Source organism: Lichenostomus cassidix, chromosome 7 (assembly GCF_008360975.1).
Source record: "Lichenostomus cassidix isolate B80296 chromosome 7, HeHo_3.0, whole genome shotgun sequence".
Taxonomy (NCBI): Eukaryota; Metazoa; Chordata; class Aves; order Passeriformes; family Meliphagidae; genus Lichenostomus; species Lichenostomus cassidix.
The window spans coordinates 22,054,577-22,074,083 of NC_139488.1; the positions used below are offsets into that span (position 1 = coordinate 22,054,577).

The 19,507-nt window shown below is 48.3% G+C and overlaps 1 protein-coding gene across 1 annotated transcript; it reads left to right on the forward strand.

Moving 5' to 3' along the window:
* Positions 1–4: 4 nt before the first annotated feature.
* STK11IP (serine/threonine kinase 11 interacting protein) lies at positions 5–19,167 on the forward strand. Its single transcript, XM_085066675.1, has 24 exons — positions 5–232; positions 332–534; positions 2,597–2,671; positions 2,899–2,994; positions 3,910–4,017; positions 4,225–4,296; positions 5,252–5,381; positions 5,535–5,638; positions 6,441–6,530; positions 7,318–7,359; positions 7,812–7,979; positions 8,261–8,342; positions 8,452–8,817; positions 8,995–9,185; positions 10,180–10,290; positions 11,045–11,240; positions 12,670–13,161; positions 14,652–14,767; positions 14,959–15,056; positions 15,239–15,417; positions 15,664–15,748; positions 16,219–16,301; positions 17,800–18,026; positions 18,330–19,167. Exons 1-24 carry the CDS (start codon positions 178–180, stop codon positions 18,468–18,470), a joined length of 3,510 nt encoding a protein of 1,169 aa, XP_084922801.1. The 5' UTR covers positions 5–177; the 3' UTR covers positions 18,471–19,167.
* The last annotated feature ends 340 nt before the right edge of the window (positions 19,168–19,507 follow it).

Sequence of the window (19,507 nt, forward strand, 5' to 3'; positions counted from 1 at the left end):
GGGCGGGCTCCATGGCAACCGGATGTGAGCCGCGGCCGCCTCGCTGGTGCGGCGGAAGGGCGCGTCTCGGCGGTAACGCGGAAGAGCGGCGGAACGGCGGCGGGACCGGCCGGGCCGGGCCGTGCCGAGCCGGGCCGTGCCGGGGTCGCCTCCGCCGCCTCGGCCTCCTCGCTGCAGATGGCGGCGGCGGAGACGCTGGTGCGCGGCCTGGCGCGGCTGCTGCAGGACGCCGGTGAGTGGAGGCCGCCGCGGGCCTCGGCGGGCCGGGTCGTGTCAGTGCCCCCGGTGCGCGGACACTCACGGCCTGGCCCGCCCTTCCCCTTTCCTGCAGGGGACCTCGTCCTGGACGGCTCCAGCACGCTGACGCTGCTCACCTCTACCCTGCAGCACCTCACGCAGGTCTTCGAGCAGCACCTGGGCTCCCGCAACCAGAACCGGGGCTTCGTGGCGCTGCCCTCGCACCCCGCCGAGACAGCCGCCATCCTCCAGGCGCAGTTCCTCTTCGACGTCCTGCAGAAAACTCACTCTCTGAAGGTCCGTACATACCGGGGCCGGAGGTGCTGCAGGGCCGGCCAGCGGAGGTGCTAGGCACAGCTTCAGAGCAGCCTCCTCTGGTGCCCATTGCCCCCGCTTGACTGCAGGCTCCGTGGGTCAGATGGCTCTCACAGGCCTGGTGTGTGCAGTCGTGGTTCAGCACCATAGTCTTAGCCATTTATCTAGAGTCAGCCATACAACTCAGTGGAAAGTTTCTCGGAGTTAAAAACAGGGGCAGCAGGTGTTAATTACATTCTGACCTTGGTGCGATGTTGTCATTGTTGGAAAAATTATTTCCTGAAATGCTTGAGCAATTCGGGCGGTATCTGGCACCTGAGCACAGCAGAGTGCTCCCCAAGTGATGATTGATCTGCCCAAGGCAGCAGAGCCGGGGAGCTTGAGTGGAGGGTCAGATGTTGTACACACTCTGAGGCTGCTGCTAATTTCAGCAGCCTGTGCAGTAGTTCTGGTTGATTGGTTTCCCAGCATGGGATATTTCTAGTAACGTATCCTCATTAATTTTAACAATAAAAGCTGTAGTAAAGAGGCTGTAATAAAGATAAAACTACAGATCAAAGAATTCTTCCGAGAGGTTTTTTAAAGGTGACATGTGCTACGAGGCTGCACATGATTCTGCTCGGCACTGGGGCACTGCTTGGAGGGTAGTAGAGGTGAAAGGAGCCTGAAGGGAAGAGGGATTAGCAGGTGTTTTATGTTCCACAGTGGGCCTCAAAAGTTATTGCAGCTAAGCACCAAAATCTGTGATGTCTTTAAAAAGGTGTTTTCCGTGTTAGAGTGGAAAGGTATCAGAACGTTGTTGGGAGGATTTTGTAACAGTGTAGTGAGTGTGGAGATTGGAGTGTGGCCCAGAGCCTGTGGAGAAACATGGGGCTCCTGGCAGGGGGAGGCAGGGAGGGACACTGCAATCAGGACGATGTTGTGGTGAGTGCTTGTGTTAACTAGAAAATGTGCTCCCTCTGCAACAAGGCTGTAAAGAGGGGGAAGCTGCCTATTGATGTCTGGTAACTGGTTTACTTGTAGAAACTAATGATTTATATCAGCCTGAGTGATTTTTAAGACAGTGGAAGGAGAGGAGATGATCAAGACACACAGCAGGAATGGCATCTGAAATAAACTTTGCTGAAACTGATCATTAGAGCTTGACAGTGCAAGCTTCCCCTACAAATTCTCTTGTTCAATGTGCAGCATTAGTGCTGGCAGGCAGTGGGCAGTGATTCATTCCTGCCAGGGCTGTAGCTGTGGAAGCAGTAGTGGTGATGAGGTCTTGGGATGTCTGTTCTGCACCTGATGAGTCACTTTTGTGTGAATATATATGTAACTGGCAGACATGGTCTTTCTGGTTGTACTTTACTGTCTACAGTGTTAACTACTTCATAGCTCACTTTCAATAGTAGCCTGAAATACTGTTTATGCACTGTCCATAGTAAGCATAAGAAGGTGTTTTCAATAAGCTGATTTGTGTTACATGAGCACAGTCTAACCACCCTGTGGTGAAAGAGCCTGTGGCTGTGCTATGGAATACAAAGAGGAGGTTTGCAGGCACCTCAGTCTAACACTAACAGTGTCTTGGAGACCAACTCTGTTTTCCGTTGTATCTGCTTGTGATTTGCCTTATTTGGCCTCTTGTAGTGAAATGCACATGCACACCTCCCACCAGTGTGCTAGTTCCACTCAGTTGTTTGATAAACATACCTCTAGCAGTTAGCATTGTCTTTAGTAGATTTGCAAGTTGTGGCTGATGAGGAATCCAGCTGTCAGACCTCCCAGTGGTGCTGAAAGCAGTGAAGCCATGTGGGCAGGGGAGGTGAAGAGGAGCTCCGTGGGCTGGCAGACCATGCCTGCTAACATGCTATTCTCTTTGAGCTCTGTTGTATTATGAGGCCGGGGAGACAGGGCCACTAGCAGCACTGGGAGAGAGCTTTTAAGGGATCACCTGAGCTGGAGGGAGGGCCTGTTCAAGGTGCTTCAGTCGGTGCATCACGAAGGTCATAATGCAGCACAAATCAAGCTTGACGTGAGACTTCTTTTCTAATTTTTCTAGCTTGTTCATGTTCCAAACTGTGTTTTGCAATCTGCTGTGAAGATCTTCCCTTTCAAGTCCCTCCGGCATCTGGAAGTAAGTATAGGTGGCAAGAGTGGTTTTGAGTCTTGCTGTTGGGGTTTTCTTGACTAGTTTTGTGGTTGCAGAATGCCTGTGTTCCAAAAAGTTGGGTAGGCTTTTGTGTCTTCCCTAGAAAGGCTAAGACTAACTCCTGCAGCACTTGCGTGGGGTGAAACCTGCATCTGCTCCTCCACTGTAATATTTTGATGTACGTTGTTCTTTCTTTCCCATCATTGCTGCAGTTGAGGTCTGTCCCTCCGCACTGTCTCCGGGGACTGCGATTTGTCTATTCGCAGCTGGAATCTCTGACCTGTTGCAAATGTATCAGTACACTGGAGGTGAGTGTGTCTACACAGCTCGTGGGGTAAATTGCAAGGGAAAGGGATAGGGAAGATGTAGGAGACTTCATTAGTCCTTTTATTAATCCATGTTGGGAATGGCTTCATCTCCCTTCCCCTTTCCAGGGTCTTACTCCTGTCATGAGCAGTGCTGAAGGATTCCCTACTTGCATGCACATGTGCTCAGTAGTCTTCTTTTTAGCTTCTTGAGAATTTCTGGCTCTAGACAGCGTTTGTGTCGGCTAGGTCTGACAGCTCTGTATAGCTGGCTGTTTCTATATTCAAGGCCTGCAGCTGGTCAAGGTTTATTTAATTGTACCTCAGCAGCCTTAAATTAGAGCTTGTTGTCAGAGGAAATGGTGTGCCCCAATGTCTCACCTGCACTGCTTCCCAGCACATTTCTGAGACATGAGGGCAAGCTCCAGCTGTGGAGAGCTGAGTAGCACAGGCTGTGCTGGCCATGGGACTCTGGGCTTCTCTCTGGGACGCAGAGGCAGATGCCTGCTGGGGAACAGGGGCTGATGGTGGGGAGGGCTTTGAGAGCTTTTTTTTGTTTGTCAGAACACAAGTGTGTATCTTGATTTTGTTTGAGGGAGGTCTGAAAATGATTTTGTTAGCATGAAACTTTGCGCTCAGTGTTCTGAGCCTGAGCAATCTAACAAATTAGGTTAACTATTGCCACTTCTGTGTAGGAAAAAAAGCATCTCCCCTTCTTTCTAAATATCTGGCCATGGGATTCCCACCACCTCCAGATGCTTGAATTAGGGACATAAAAGTCACTGCCTCTCCAAGCAAGGCAAGATCTGTAGAGCACAGTATGTCAGCCACCTTCTAGACTAACTGTTCTCCTGTGTTCATCTGCTTTTACTGTAACAACTAGTACTCACCAAGGAATGGCTCCTCTCTTCTTCCTAGGAAATCATTTCAGCATGTGGTGGAGATCTGAGCTGTGCTCTCCCATGGTTGGAATTGCAGACTGTGAACTTCAGCTATAACTCAATCACTGCCTTGGATGACTCACTGGTGAGTGGGGCATCCTTCCTGCACGGCTGAGGGGAAGAGAGGAGATGATCATAGCCAACAGCCAGGCCCTCTGTTACTGATGCTGCTCAGTCTGGGTGGGAGGAAGTGGGCAGTGTTAATTTTGCTGTCCTCTCTCAGCAGGAGAGGCTTTTCATACTGTAACAGAGACAGCTGTAGGATCTGATCTAGTATCTTTTTGTCCCTCAGCAATTACTGAATGCTCTGAGGGTCTTGGATTTGAGTCACAACAAGATCCAGGATTGTGAGCAGTATTTAACGGTGAGTATTTTTGGGCTGACCACCCAAGTTTACTCCTATGCAGAGGATACTGCTAAAATTCTGTAATCATGTTCCTACTAGGTGAGGGGTAATAAAAGAAATCACCTATGTAGTGTAGCCTAGAGCTAGTGCTTGCAGCCTGGAAACCGTTGTCCTGTATATGCAGTCTGAGTGCCACTGAGGCAGAGAAGGCAGTGTTCTTCATCTGCTCTAAGACAGAGAGTTACCTGTAGTTATCACTTGGCAGCCCAGCATGGCTGAATAGTAAATGCACTGATACACATGGGGTACTCTGTATGTACAGCCCCTCATAGAGAAGGCACTCCACTGTGGCCAAGACTTTGTTGTAATCTGTGCAGCAGGTGAGAATTACGTAGCCAGGCATGGGGCTATAGAAACTTACTTTTCAGTTCGCTCAAACTGCCAGTAGCATTTGCTTCCTGCTCTCAGAAATCTGTCTGTTACTCTAGAAAAAGGGTAGTCCATCACAATGGCGTGTATATTTCTGGGGAATGGCAATGAAATCCATGCTTTGCTGGGCTAGATCTGCTTCTTTGAAGCAAAGCTATGAAACAGCTTTTCGTGGAGTTGATGTGGCTCACAAGGTATCATTCACCATCATCTTTACAAAGATAGGAAAGAGTTTCTTTTGGTGGTTCACCCCTTTTGCTGAGGCAGGATGTCCATTCCTGTCCTGTGCTCCACTGAAATTGGTGAGGAAAGAGAACGTTGCTCCTGGCAAATTCTGTAAAGCAATTAGATGATGCTGAGCACCTCTAGGCAAACCACTCCCAATGTGAACATCAAACTCTTTCTGAGTCTTAAGAAACTCAGTTGTTGGTTGACCTTGTTGGGATCGAAAAATAATGGTAGAAGCTAGTGCCTTGTCTTGATTCAGGGCCAGGCTTTCAGCTAAGGTCCCAACTGATCCAGTGCTGCTCTTCTCTCTGAACAGACACTTACAGAACTAGAGTACCTCAATCTGGCTTACAACTTCTTGTCCAAGGTGCCAAACCTTGGCATCTTCAGCAGATCCAAGCTGGTGACTCTGATCCTGCGCAACAATGAGCTGGACAGCATTAATGGTGAGCCCACAAGGGAGGAGCATTTCTGAGTTTGAAGCCTTCCTGTCTTCCTTGAGAAGGAACAGAACTTGAAATCTTGGGCACAGCTATTTTTGGGGGAGGTTCCTAAGTTACGTCTTTTAGCGTGCTGATAGTTTCTTGCTTTTTTCACAGGGGTGGAACAGCTTGTGAATCTGCAGCACCTGGATGTGGCCTATAACCTGCTGCTGGAACATGCCCACTTGGCACCATTGTCCACTCTGCACTGTTTAAAAAAAGTAAGCACAAAGCCTCATGGGTTGGTAGAGTAGAAATTTCATGGTCAGGGTGTGCAAGATGGAGACTTTGTGGTAACACAAGAATTTTGAAAGATAAGTTCAACTCTTGAGCATTTAATTTTATCGCAAGAAACTGATGGGGGAGCCTGAGGTAGACACCTGTGCTTCAGCCTTCATTTTTAGTGACGCTTGCTGAAGCTAACCTTTTTTCATATATTCATCCCCATTTCCTTGCTCATCCTTTCTGATTTTAACACTGTCAAGTTCAGTGAAGTTCCTCCCATAATCCTATTGTGGATTTGTGTGTTCAGAGAAGTTTGAAAGAGAAGCACTACAGTCACTATAGTGCTCGTGAAAGAAGACCACAGAATGAGAGAGTGGTTTCAGTTGGTAGGGACCTAAAAGATCTAGTTCCAGCCCCCCTGCCGTGGGCAGGGACACACATCCCACTACACCAGGTTGCTCAAAGCCACATCTAATGTGGCCTTGAACGCCTCCAGGAAAGGGGCATGTACAGCTTCTCTGGGCTTGCAAAGGACTGTTCTCTTAACACTTCTCAGAGCCAGTACTGAGAAAGCTCATCATAATTTAGGGTCACAAGCAGGAGGTGCTTTAATCTCCTTCTCTATTTGCTGAACTAATTTCAGGAAGCATTGTAGAAGTCTACTCCTCTCCTGGTTTGATAACTGTTCCACTGCAAGGATATTTCTCAAGGGAGAGAGAATGACTGGAGCCTGCAGGCAGGATAGATTGGGGTTTAGAATATTGCTTTAGTAACAACTTGTCTGTTTCCCTCACCCAGCTACATTTAGAGGGAAATCCAATATGGTTCCATCAAAATCACCGATCTGCAGTCCTTGTCCATGTGTCTCCCAGGGCAGCCTTCTCCAGCGTGAGTATTAGCCACATGCCTTCTGCCCCTGGTGTTGAGGGCATAGGGTATTCTAACACTCAAGGGTAAATGAGAGAAAAGAAACTTTCAGATTTATTCCAGTCGTGTAACAGTGGTGATTGTTTTGTGGTTGGTTTTTTGGCAGCCATTCACACCTCTTTGTCCCCATCACTCTGCTCTCAGCGAGGTGTCATCACTGTTCCCTTGCACTCCAGTGCTTAGGTCAGTTCTTGGTAATCTGATTTCAAAAAAAGAAGTCAGCAAAGCCAGTGTTCTGGCATTTTAGCAAAATAAACTTACTTGCTAAGGGTCAAAGGTGTTTCAGAGGTGGTCTGCCCTTCATATTGGTGGCAAATGGCTGGATTTGTTGTCTTCAAACTACACCTTGGAAAAAGCTTTCACTGAGCTGAAGTTACTGGAAGCTATGTGGATTCAGGCTAGAAGTAGGATGCAGGCTTTGAGGTGAAAGTGAGTATTTTTCAAAACAATTTGAGTTGTAGAATAATCTATTGTACCTCTTCCGCGAACTGTCTTGGTTATGTTTCTGGAAGTTACAAAGTCTGTAAACAGGAAAACCACAATGGTCCTTTCTGGCCTTATATGCTATTAGGTCAGGTAGCTACAACTAAAGGAGTGGTGGATAGGCAGGAACAGGGTTGTTTCTTTGCAGTTTTGTGCCAGGGATCCCAACCCTAGGGTGGCCTGAAGGGAGTAGGAGTCAGCAGAAGCTGTCCTGAGTATGTGCCAACCAAATGGAATCTGACTGCAAATGGGTCTCTAATTACAGTTCTTCTTGGATGGGGAGCCACTCTCTTCCTCAGACCTAATGGTAAGTATGATTGTTAAAAAAAAACCTGGCTTTGGGACTGGGAACTCTGGGCTACCTTGACTTTGACACAGTTCATTTTGTCTCAGTTCATGCTGATTCCTAATAATTGTCGGAACTGGACAGTGTAACTTATTCTGGCTTATGTAGCCTTGCAGGACTTGGAACCTTGCCTGTTTCCTCTTCAGGTACTGTATGGTACTTGACACTTGAACTACATGTTAGCAAAACAGCTATCAGTTTCCCATCTGCTGTTTTTAAGGCAGAAATTGAATTAAATCAGAGTGGTTGTGATAAACGTTCCAGTCAACCAGTCAGGATCTGTTGTCATTGCTTTGACTTGGATTGTGAAAGTTTGGGGTGAGGAGCAGGAAAGTTATCAGCCTGAGTTGTGGTTTGGTTACCTTGTCTGCCCTTTGCGCTCAACCAGCAATATTCTGTTCTTTTGACTTTAGCACCTTCCAAGACTTGTGCAAAGTGTGTCCCAGTCCATCCACACTTCTACCTCAGAGAAGACTGCACCGGACCGCAGCGCTTTGGAGAGCTCCTGTGCTGCAGACTTCAGCGACAGTCAGTCCCCAGCAGAGAATGTGGCTGTCAGGCTCCCTCGGAAGAAAAGCAAGGTCTGGGACTAACATAGCTTCTTAGCTATGTAGCTGGCATGTTGGGTGAAGGGGATGCCTCGACATGAAACCTCGTGCATTGAGATGTGGTCTGGTACTGACTGCTGTGTGTTACAAAGGGGCTGGGTTTAATATCAATCTTGATATACCCTGACAAGTGTTTCATGGTGTGATTCTACACTGTAAAACCTATAAACCCTTCAGCTTGGCAGAGCCCCTCATCAGGTGCTGTTTTGGTTGGTCTAGTTCTTCACAATTACTTTTATCCTGTTTTTTCCCAGGGAAAGATCAAAGTGCGCAGAGCAAGTATTTCGGAGCCGAGTGACACCGAACATGAGCCCCAGGCATTACCCCTCTCTGCTGGTGAGGCTTGTCATCTTCCTTAATAACACAGCAGCTGAACTGTCCATAGTAAGAGGAGTGCTCTGGCCTGGTGACTACTTTCATACTTCCCCAAGTGTTCTCTCTGCAGGTCTGGTCCTGGAGCATCAGAAGGAGATGAAGCGGTTGGCCAGCTTCAGAGATCGCTTTGGTGCTGACTGGCTGCAGTACAAGAGACATCTGGAGGAGCATGACCAAGTACCCGTCATGTCCCGCAGCCGGTCTGCAGACGAGATTGCTGGCAGACCTGCTGCAATGGACTTGCAGAGTGAGAGCTCTGACCCAGAGCAAGAAAAGCCCCACGTATCCCAGGAAGGATCCTCTCCTCCTTTGGACGACACTGTGAAGGAGGAAGAGCCTGAAATACAGCTGGATGAGCCTGTGGAAGGAGAACAGAGAGGAGAAGAGGAGGCAGATGAGCTAATGCGTGGAGAGGAAGAAGAGGAGGAGGCAGAAGGTAAACAGGTTCACTGCTGTGTTTGAGGGCTTGGGTGACAATGAAATAGATTAATCAAATGTGATATCTCTGAAACTGTATCATAATGCCCAGTACTGTGGGAGTTCTAAGGACCAGGGTCCAGCAGGACTGAAGGCCTGCTGCATGTATTGACCTGTTTGGTGTCTTGTTTGGCAGTGGACCTGTGCCAGCCAGTGCTCGTGAGCCAAATAGAAGGTGAAGGGGACCCAGAGCCAGAGTGGATCTTCCTGCGAATCACAGCTAAGCATGTGATTGAGGTGGAACTGAAGGCTGCCAGAGTCCTCCACAAGCTGGAGCTGAAATGCCTGCAGAATGTGGAGACCTCTGAGCTGACCTGGAAGAGGATGGTGAGTTACGCTTCTCTGTGAGCCTTTGTCATCTTATGCCCTGTATGTGCCAACATTCTGGATTTGGGCTCCTGTTGAGAATCCTGCAGGTCTTTTTCTAGCTCCTTCAAAGCCTGATTGATTGATTGAGCATCTCTTCCACCCCTGCCAATGCACGTGTATCTAATGGCATCTGTATTGCTTAGACTACCTGCAATAATACAGCAGAAGCCAGCATAAAATCTATTCCAAGGCTGGAATTAAAAGGCAATGGCGGGACTTGTTCCAGCATGGAGGAATGAGAGACTTCTCAAGAGAAACTTAAATGAAATAGAGACCTCCTTTCCATCGATTCCTTGCTGAGATATCACTCTGGCCTTGGAGGACTGTTTGTGGATTGCATTGTTTCTAGAGCAGCACAGAGTGTAGTGTTATGTTTAAAAAGCTCCTGGCAGCTCAGTGGGCAATTTGCCATCTGCTCTAGGTTCACACTTTACAACTACCAGCCCTATTTAGCTTTTGTGGTTCTTTAGAAAGGGAGTTTGGAAATCTCTTTTTCCTTGTGGTAGGATTTTAACGGTCTGTATACAGACGTGCTCACAGGTTTCTCTAATACTGTTTTCTGTAAAAACTCTTAACTCATTTTTAAACCCTGCCCTTGTGCCTTTTTGAATGTTTGTGGCTTGATATTCTTCTGCAATACCTTCATGAAAAGGTGTTTTGTTTGAAATGCTTTGTTTTAGGCCTTGGAAGTTACTGTTGTAAGTTTCAAGCACTCAGGCGATTTTTCAAGCACTCAACACAAGTGTTGTCACCACTCCTTAGCTTTATATTTGTTTATTCATTTCTGCCCATTTTACCAGACTCCCAAATGCTATCAGCTGTGGAGGGCTGCTCAGGGGCACACTAAATTAAGTGCTTGTATGGCCATGTTTCAGGTGGTTGGAAACAAATGTAGTCTGTATACTGAAAGCTGCTCCTTTATCCTAGAACAGGTGTTTTCTGTCTCCTGCAGGACCTGGAACGAGTTTTCCCTGTCCTTACGTTGCACTTCAGCTACATTCGCAAGGACCGGCAGAAACGCAAATATGTGGTGCTTGACAACTGCCCGGAGCAGTGTCTGCAGGTGGGGGAGGCTGGGGGAGGGGGCAGTGTTGCTAAAAGACACTGAATTCTTCCAGCTAGCGTCAGGCTGCTGTTCTCAGAGCACATGAGCACCTGCTGCCCATGTCTGGCTTGTTGGGATTTCTTCTGCACAGATGACCTGTGGAGGGCCCCATGAGCATGGCCATGGGCAGTGGAGCTCTTGTAGCATAAAGAGTGCTCTCAAGGAGAAAGTCTTGCAGCTTTTTCCCTCTTGGGATGAAAAGTTTGTAGTCATCCTAGTGATGATTACTTGTTATGTACGTGCAATGTAATATTCATGGGTGCTGAGTGAAGTGCTCAAGTGATGTGCTGAAGTCTGTGCTTGGCCTTCTGGATAGTGTCAGTGCTGTGGCATCACTGGTCCACACAGCTGCTGTAGGGACTCTGATCTCTAATCCAAGCATTTTTCTCAAGATACTGTTTGAGTACATTTAAACAAGTTGTTAGAGAGAAGACACAAACAGATGGGACCTTTGAGATCAGAGTTCCAGATGGAGCCTGCCAGTGTGTAGATATCAGGCACAGGCCTGCAAAAACAGGTTGTCTTGGTCTTCTGCAGTGAAGCTCCATGCCCTTGGCAAGTCTTGCACAACGGGGAAATGTTCCTGCACCCCTTATACTCTGTAATACTGTAGTGAGGCATGTGAAGAGACTTGCTTGTGTCAGAAACTTAATTATATTAGGACAATCATAGCTGCCTGATAACATCCTTTTCCCTGTGCTGCTACTTTCAGTGTGTCCTTGAAGTGTTGTCTCCAGCTGTTGAGGAGAATCGACAAAATCAGGACCAAGAAAAGGGATCCATCAAGCTCCAGTGCCTAAAATGCAAGCAGGAATTTTCACAGTCCCTGGCCCCCTGGCATCAAGGTTCCTATCCTTCAGAGATTGGAGACAACAATATTCTGGAGACCCTAGTTGCCTCAAATCAAGGTAGGATTTAGTGCCCAGGAGAAGGATGCTTGGTAATGCGCAGGCAGACATCCAGAGTGGCAGCTGTGGTGCAGAGCATGGAATGTATAGGAGAAGGTAATGTGCTGGCTGTACTGGAATTGAAACCTCTTGTGGGATGAACTCTCACTTGGCCTACTTGGACTGAGAATAGCCTGCCTTGTTTACCAGCAAGAATAAGTCAATGGTTTAAGGTTAAGCAAACAGCATTCCTGTTCTGGGTGGCCTTGGGGAAGATAGTGGTGCTGGAAACTGAAGGCTGGGAGAGGACTTAAAGGTTATGTAGTCAGTTCTGCCACAGAGACTTTACTTATTCTAAAGAGCTTTTGCTAATGGAAGCTTCCAGGGAACCTGTCATCAGTATTTCAGGTAAAACTTCGGCTGTTAGACATCAGAAAAATAACCAGAACCCTAACCCAAGTCTCCCTGTCTGTGATTTTAAGGCCACTCTTGCTGCCACTCTGGGGGAGCAATTCATTCCTTTCTTTTTTTTTTTTGAGGGCCATTGTTCTACCCCCGGCAACTTGTCCTGGCTGCTGTCCTCTAGACTAAATAAGCTCAACTCTCTAGATAACCTACTTGTCAGTTATATCTCATACCTTCAGTTTCCTGCTGGTCTTTGTACTCTTTCCCATTTGTCCACATTTTTCTTTGGGTGTTTAAAATGAAATGTGGTATTTTGGCTGAGATGTAGCTAGTGCTGAATAGTTATCTTTTGATTGCTGTGTTTTTCAAAGCTCTGCTTATATTCAAAGTGGGGAGTGCCTTTGCTGAGAAGATGCTGTTTGACAAAGTATCCTGGGATTGAAGTACTGCAGTGAAGGGAGAAGTGCTGTCATGGCTGCAGCACTTTTCTCCATCCCAGGACACTTTCTTCTCCCTGCCAGGGTAATGGGAGTCCCATGATCCAGCTGGGAGTCTGTTCTGGTGTGGATGAAGGGAGCAACAGGAATCAGGGTCAGAAGGGGTGGGGACAGCTGGGGAAGGGCCACAGCATGCTTGTGGTATGGTTGACTGAAGGATAAACCAAGCTGGGGATGGAGGAGGCTAAGGAAGATTGGATTGACTGGTTGTGAGCTTGGGCTTTAGAGGTTATGTGAGCACTTGCAGATGTGGAGCAAAGTCATGAGCCAAAGCCCTAATACAGTTTCAGTTGCAACCACAACACACACTGGTCACCCTAAACCTGAGCATACCTATTTCATGTGCCACTGATCCAGACTTTCTTGTTGATTTGTGAGGGGAGGTATGTTTGAACGAAGTTGCTCAACAAGCTGCTCAAGTCAGACTGTAACTATACCTTGAAAAGGGAGGGTTTGTGGTTTGCACAGGATGGATGGGGGGGGGTAGTAAAATCTTGTTGGGGAGAGCTCTTCTGCCTATTCTTTATACCTGACAAAATCTTTCACAGGTCCTTCAGCAGCTGGTGAGCCGATAACCTGTCCCAGTTGTTCCAGTGACCATGTGGTCATTCTGCCTTCAGAGGAGTGCTCCAGCACACCTCTGCCACCTGGTGCTGACAGCACGAGTGAGGACCTGTCAGACTCTGTGCTGGAGGGAGGCAGCCAGCTGGAGGGCCCAGAGGAAACATCTGTCCTGGCCAGCGAGAGCGGGAAGTTCTACATTGGCGGGGAGGACAGCTCCGAGATGGACACCAGCAACAGCACCAGGACCCCCGAGCTGAGCATCGAGCCTGACAGCACTCTTCGTCCCACCTCCCGTGGATCAGATGGCAGCTGTGGGAAGGAGCAGGGCATGAAGAGCCAGTACTTGTCCTTCAGCCACACAGACACCAACGGGGGCAGCCTGATGGGAAGCTACCGTTACAGTGTTTCTCGGGGGCCCACTCCTTCCCTGCTCTCTTTGAACTCTGAGTCCGAGGAAACGTGGAATCTCAGTCCCTGTGAGTATGAGGGAGCTTTGTAGGGTTTAGGGGTTTTGACAACTTGTTGCTGGGCTTCATCACTGGTGCTTGCATGATACACTACCTCCTGTTTAACGGGGAAGTGAGACATCAAGCAGCCATAACTATATGGTTCTTGTGAGCAGAGTTTTTCATTCCCTTCTCTGTTAAATCCTCGTGCCTGAAGGTAGGGAAAAGTGAGTCAGCTCTTAATCTGTATTATTGCTTAGACTCTGAGTAATAGGGTCTTGTTCTGGAAGCTGCATTGCTCAGTTGTGGACACACTGGGTTCCTGTGGCACCCATGAGCTGCCAGCTGGAGCATTACCTTTGGAGAACAGTATGCACAATTTCTCTGCATTTATTCTTTGTCTTAAGTGCAGTGCAAGGCTGCTGTGTTAGTAGGAGGTTCTGGTTAGTGGATTTAAAGTTGCTTGTGCTTTCCTCACTTTTCTTGTGAGCTTCAGATGACAAAGCCTGTCCAAGAGACTGCATGCTGGCTGTGTGAGGGCTGTCATGCAAGACAGGAGGTCCACAAATTATTTTTCTGAAGGGCCTTGAATTTCTGATGTAGCAGAAAATTGCTACATCATTTTTGCCTTTGCCTAGGCATCAGCTTGTGATTTACAGAATAACTAGTTCGAAAGGAGCTGTGGTGGTTATCTGGTCCAGCCCAGCAAGTGACTCTACTGCAGCTGAGCCTAGTTCTGATTTGCAAACCCATTGGTTTCTTGTTCTGTAGAGGTCTCCCCCAGTCCTTCGAGACTGCTGGGCCTCGGAAGAGAAGTCAGTGTAGAACTACAGTTTTAAAATTGCTATGTTCAGTCTTGTACAGTTGAAGTATGAGAAATAAACCAGTCTCTTTTTTGGGGTCAAATTGCAAATTTCAGATTTGAAACTGAGCCTGTAAAAAGTTCCTGCAGAGGAGAAGTTGATTAGTGTAGTGTTTCTGGTAGAGAACAGGCTCTGCTGGGAAGTGTGAGCTCTTGGGCAGTATTGTGGCTGTTGTATAAATTATTTGGTTATGCAATTTCATGACAAACTTAATTATATTCTTTAGCAGTTTTATTGGTGTCTTCCTTAGACCCCTTTAACCTTGTCACGATCAAAATCAGAGTTGAAAAGCTGACCTGAGCTGACACCAGCTGAAATGAGAAGTATCTTTCTGGCTTTGTGATAACGAATTGCCCTCCTGCCAAATCCAGCAGCAAAGCAGTGTCCTTCTGTGACTAAACAGCCAAGCACAGTTTGAAGCTGGCTTAGACCAAAGCTTTGTATGTCAGGAAAAAAAGCAAGTGTGGAGCAATGAAGTCCCCTCATATCTCCACATGGAGACCTGTGGCCTGTAAAGCCCTGGGTTTGGCCCTTTGTCTTGACGAGAGACTTGATGGAAGCAGAGGGGGTGACACAGATGCCCCCATGGCCATCTGCATGCTTGGGCAGCCCCTGGTCAGTGGACAGAGTGTCAGTGCTGCCCTTTGCTCTCCTCAGCTGTCAACAGCGTCCTGAACATGAGGGACTTCCGGTCGGTGGATCATCGCCTGAAGCTGTACCTGGACATGGAGATTTTTGAGGAGAATGCTGAGGAGTTCCAGTGTTTCCTCAAGGTGAGCTCCCAGAGCACCACTCCTACAACTCCTCGGCTGTCCCTTGTGCCACCCTGCAAGTTGTGCACTGAGGTGGCATCTCAGGGACTGGGGGGTGTAAAAGGAGCTGAAGTGTCTTTGAGTCTATCCTTTCTGTGGATGAGCTGTCCAGTGGCAGACCAAGGCTCTGACCCACCCTGTGTGTGCTCTAGGTGGTCATGGTGAAGTTTGGCCGGCAAGGAGAGTTCCTCTCAATCCTTGTTGCTTCTGATCTCAAGATTTATGTGCTGGAAGTCACCGGCGCTATCAGGTGAGGACCCCGCAGCAAGTCTGTGAGTGCTGGGTAGTGCCACCCTGTGCTAGCCTTGCTACCCTTACCCTGGAGGCATGGTGACATGCAGAGGCTCTTCTGGCAAAACTCCCTGCTGCAGTCTGATGTGGGAAAGGAGATGGGGCAGCCTGCTGCAGCTCAGGGCTGTGCTCTGTGATTAGGGGACAACCTGCAGACTGGCTGAAGAAGAGTGACTCTCACTACCTGTCTGATATTTCTCATCTGGAAGTGGGACTCTGCCACCAGAGCTTGCGAATGGAGTTTGAGAACCCAAAAGCCTCCTACAATCTGCTGATCCGGAACCAAAGCTGCTGTGACCAATTCCTGCAGACCCTGACAGGTAAGAGTAGAGCTGTAGCAGCATGAGGGAGACGATTTTAAAGATTTGCTCTTGGGGAACCATCAGGACAGCTATTGTTGGAAATACATTGGAAATTAACTTCTTGACAGCTCAGAAAAAAATCTGGGGGGAAATCTCACCGGCATCATAACTTGCAGCACCTCTCTGAAGAGTAGAGAAGCATCCTGAATGGTTATATACTACGCTTGGGTTTGCAGTAAAAGACTCCTGCCTTCTCCTCTTTAGATCTCATGCAAGAACTGCCTGCTAAGCACAGAAGTAAGGTGAAGGAAATCCCCACTGAGGAAATGAATCCACAACACTGGCTATGGTAAGAGCCTGTGAGAGGTTGGGATTTCCGATAAAAAGGGATGTCTGCTTGTCCAGCAGGCCCTGGGAATCATGATGCTGGAAACAGGGCAGCACAGAAGGAGGCACTACAGGAGTGGCAGCCAGGCCTATGTTACTGGTTTAAGGTAGACGTCTCAAGTCCCTGCTGCACAGAGGGGGAACAGGCAAAGGGGTGTCATGGACTGAGCCAGGCAGGAGAACTTCAGCTGTTCTGGAGGAGCCTGAGCACGATATAATGAAGGGAGAACAAGTGGGAGGCATAGGGCAGCCTTCCTACTTGCAGGAAGCATTTGGCTCCTGGCTGGCAAGGTGGTAGTCAGAGAATCAGGAGAGGGAGGATTTTGGGGTCCTTCCCTTCCCCAGGAGGACTGGGAACACTAGTTAGTTCACAGCAAACCAAATTTGGAAACAGAGTGCTTCCTTTTCAGCCCACTGTTGTATCTCCTCCAGGCCTCTGCTGGACTCCAAGACCACAGATTCTGCAGCTGCAGATGACCCTTGTTTCTTCTACCTCTTGGCCTACCTGATCCAAGGTACAGCAGATCTCAGTATCCAGGTGTCCCACACCTTTTGCTGTCGGCTTACATGCTTGTGATTTCAGTGTACAGTCTGTGGGAAAAGAGCTGTGCCCTCTGTCCAGCAATGAGATGGGGTGGGGGCATGGGTGAGGGCTCTTTTCTTGTGCTGGGATGTGTAGGATAGCAGCATACGTCTGTACATCCAGTGACTCTCCCAGTCCTTTTCTACCTGGAAGTCAAGGCTCTAGGGAGAAGTTGGTCTTGCGCACCAGCTTTGGTGACCACTCGAGAAGCTAGAGATTATCTGAGGGCTGGATCATTGCTTTGATCTGAGGGAAAGATGAGGGGTCATAAAAACAACTAGTTTGTGTGAGTTACTGAAAGGCTCCTTTGTTTGGGAAAAGAGAAGTAGGTGTCCAGAACCTGAGATGATAGTACAGGAGCAGCATGCTGAAGCCCATCAAGTTCTGTTCCAGGCCTCACTGAGGGACAAATGTGTTAAACTTGGGATTTGAGTCTTCAGTGAACAATTCCAGTGTTAGCCTGGGACAGTGAAAAAAGCACCCTAGCTGTTAAGCACATTCTGACCAATTTGTTAGTTTTTGCACCCCTGGTCACCGTTGGCCATTGGGGAGGTATGAGAGAGTGAGGACTGGAAGGAATCTCTGGGAAGTACGTTTATTGGTCTCCTCAAGCTGAACAAATAGTGTGTGGGAGGGAGAACTTAGAGTGCATTTTTCTTACTCTACAGTTTCCTCCTCTCTTAGAGTATGCTGCCCAAAACTGGACACGGTTCCAGCTGAGATCTCATTACCAAGTGGACAGGATTAATTAAACATCCCATTTCTGGTAGTCCTACTAATTCCCAAGAGTGAGATGTAATGAGAAAAGCAACATAGTGCTTCATCAGCTTGTAATCCCCTCTGACCTCAGTCAGTTTTGCTAATGGTTCCCTATTTCTGTGCATCTAACTTATTCCCAAGTTCTAGTTAGTTTGCACCCACTGAAATAGCTGGATTATGTTTATGTTCCCTAAGGTTTATCAAAACTACTTTGCTTCCTGCCGTGCTTATGACACATCCCCACTTGGTATTTATGTCTGTGCTCTCTGTTCCACCCATCAGATATCTGCAGCCAGACGAATGCAGGCCAAAAAAGGCAGCCTTTGAGCTGCAGCTGCCAAATTTTAACTAAAGAGTAGTAAAATGTTGTTTCAGAGGTCAAAGGACTCAAGTGGTTTTTCCTGCCTCACTTGAGGGCATAGGCTGGACAGGACTTGCTGGGCAGTGGTCTTTCATATGCCTGCTCCTGCAAGAAGCTTGGATAAGCTGGTCAAGCCCAGCAACATTTCATTACCCTGCTCCCCTCTTCAGTCAGGAAGCTGGATAAGGCTGTTCACCCAGGTTACTGCTGCTGTAAAGGATTTCCCTAGGGAAGGAATGGAGAGCAAAGCTGGTTCCGTGGTGACTCAGGCTCTCAGCAAAGCCTTTCTTATTCCTTCATATCCTTTTAGGGGCATCTGCTTTCCCTGTGACCCTGCTGAGTACCCAAAGCATGCTATTTCTGCTGGAGGAGAATCACCAGTGGCAGGTGCAGCCCTCCTTGGATGAAGACCATGAGGCAGAAGTGCCTCCTGGGAGCAACATCCAGTTGAAGGAGAAGCAGCCAATCGCCAGTATTAGCAATGTCATAACCTATCGCCTCTGTCCTTGTGACATCAAGCTGATGCTTTATGATGAGGTAACCAGGAGGTGGTCATGGGGTCAAGATGCTGCAGGCTGACTGTGCTCAGATCCTATTCCTGCAAGAGTGTCTTGGGGCTGTCATCTACCATCCTAACCTAGAGCCTTGTATGACAGAGCCAGGGGAGCACAGCAGAAAGTCATGCAAGGGACACTCCACTGCTGGCAGCAGAGAGGGAGGAGGAGGTCACAGAGGAATTAGGAGGAGCTGGCAGCTGTGCTGGGGGATAGTGGCTCAGGGCTGATTGGTGCCTGTCAGGCCAGTCAGTTCATTCACCTCCCTTCCTTTCCTCCTGGCCAGGTACTGAAGGTGGAGAGCACTTGGCACATCCGCACAGAGTGCCCTGAGCTCCTGGCAGAGCTGGTGGAGTGGATCCGCAGGCCCTGGGAGGAGATGTTCTCAATCGAGCTCCGGAAGGCTGTGTACGAGGCACTGGAGTGAGCCTGCTGGCTGGAGACAGGCGGGACTTGGAGTCAAGAATGCTGCTGTGCCCACAATGGTGCACAAGTATCTCCCACTCCCATCTGACCTTGATGTTCTGTGGCCTCTGCTTTCCACTCTACTCTTGCCCCTGGCCCTTTCTGGTGAGTAAGAGGAGAGCACACGATGGTTCAGACTGCACAGTCACTTGCACTGGACTGCCCATGGAAGGAGAAGGTGGAGAGTGTTCCCTGTAATAGTGCATAAGGTACTCAAAGGCAGTCAGATGCTATGGTCTTTCTGGCAGGTGCATTTGCTGCCTTTTTAGCTGTCTCAGGACAGCTATCCTCATGCTCATGATTTTATTTTCCTTTCCCTCCTTCTTGTCCATGGTTTCCTAAAGCTGCCTGCTTCAAACAGGAGCCTTGATTGCACAAAGGTATGAAGCATGTTGTACACAGCCCCACAGGGAGCCCTTACCTGTCTGCCTGGTGGGTCATGGCTCAGTCTGCTGCTGTAGTCTTTCACTGTCACTGGGGAGGAAAGAGCCTCGAGGTTCTTAGCACAGAAATGTGTTGCTCATTGCTTAGGGGTCAAGACCTTGATGGGCACCAGCAGGTATAAGCAAGGCTTAGGCTTTTTCTGAGCAGTCCAAAAGAGTCTATTTTAACATGAGTTTTACTATTTTCTATTGTAATAAAAGCTTATATTTATTGAATTGTCATGTTTTTCTTGTTTGATTCTTTTGCAGTGCTGTAATGTCTTTCTAAGGTCTTCCATACTAGCTTTGTTGCAGCCTCAAGCATTCCCTAATATCTCACAGGGTTCAAGCCATTCTCCTCTTCCTGTTCAGGGTGGGTGCCAATGGGCTGCTAAACTCATCTTCTCCACCTGCCTGGCTTCCAAGCAGCAACAAAGGAGCAGGGCCCAAACAGGATTAGACTGACACCAGGTACTGGTTGTGTTCTTTGACAATTGCCCTCAGGTGGGCATCCTGTGGCCTTCCAGCCCCAGCACATTGCTTACTGGCTGCACAGGCCCTCAGAGGCTTGCCTCTC

Coding starts and splice junctions, on each gene's coding strand:
- STK11IP (XM_085066675.1), top strand. CDS start 178: ATGGCGGCGGCGGAGACGCTGGTGCGCGGCCTGGCGCGGCTGCTGCAG. Junction 4,297..5,251: donor ATTGTGAGCAGTATTTAACG/GTGAGTATTTTT, acceptor CTCTCTGAACAG/ACACTTACAGAACTAGAGTA. Junction 6,531..7,317: donor CCAGGGCAGCCTTCTCCAGC/GTGAGTATTAGC, acceptor CTCTAATTACAG/TTCTTCTTGGATGGGGAGCC.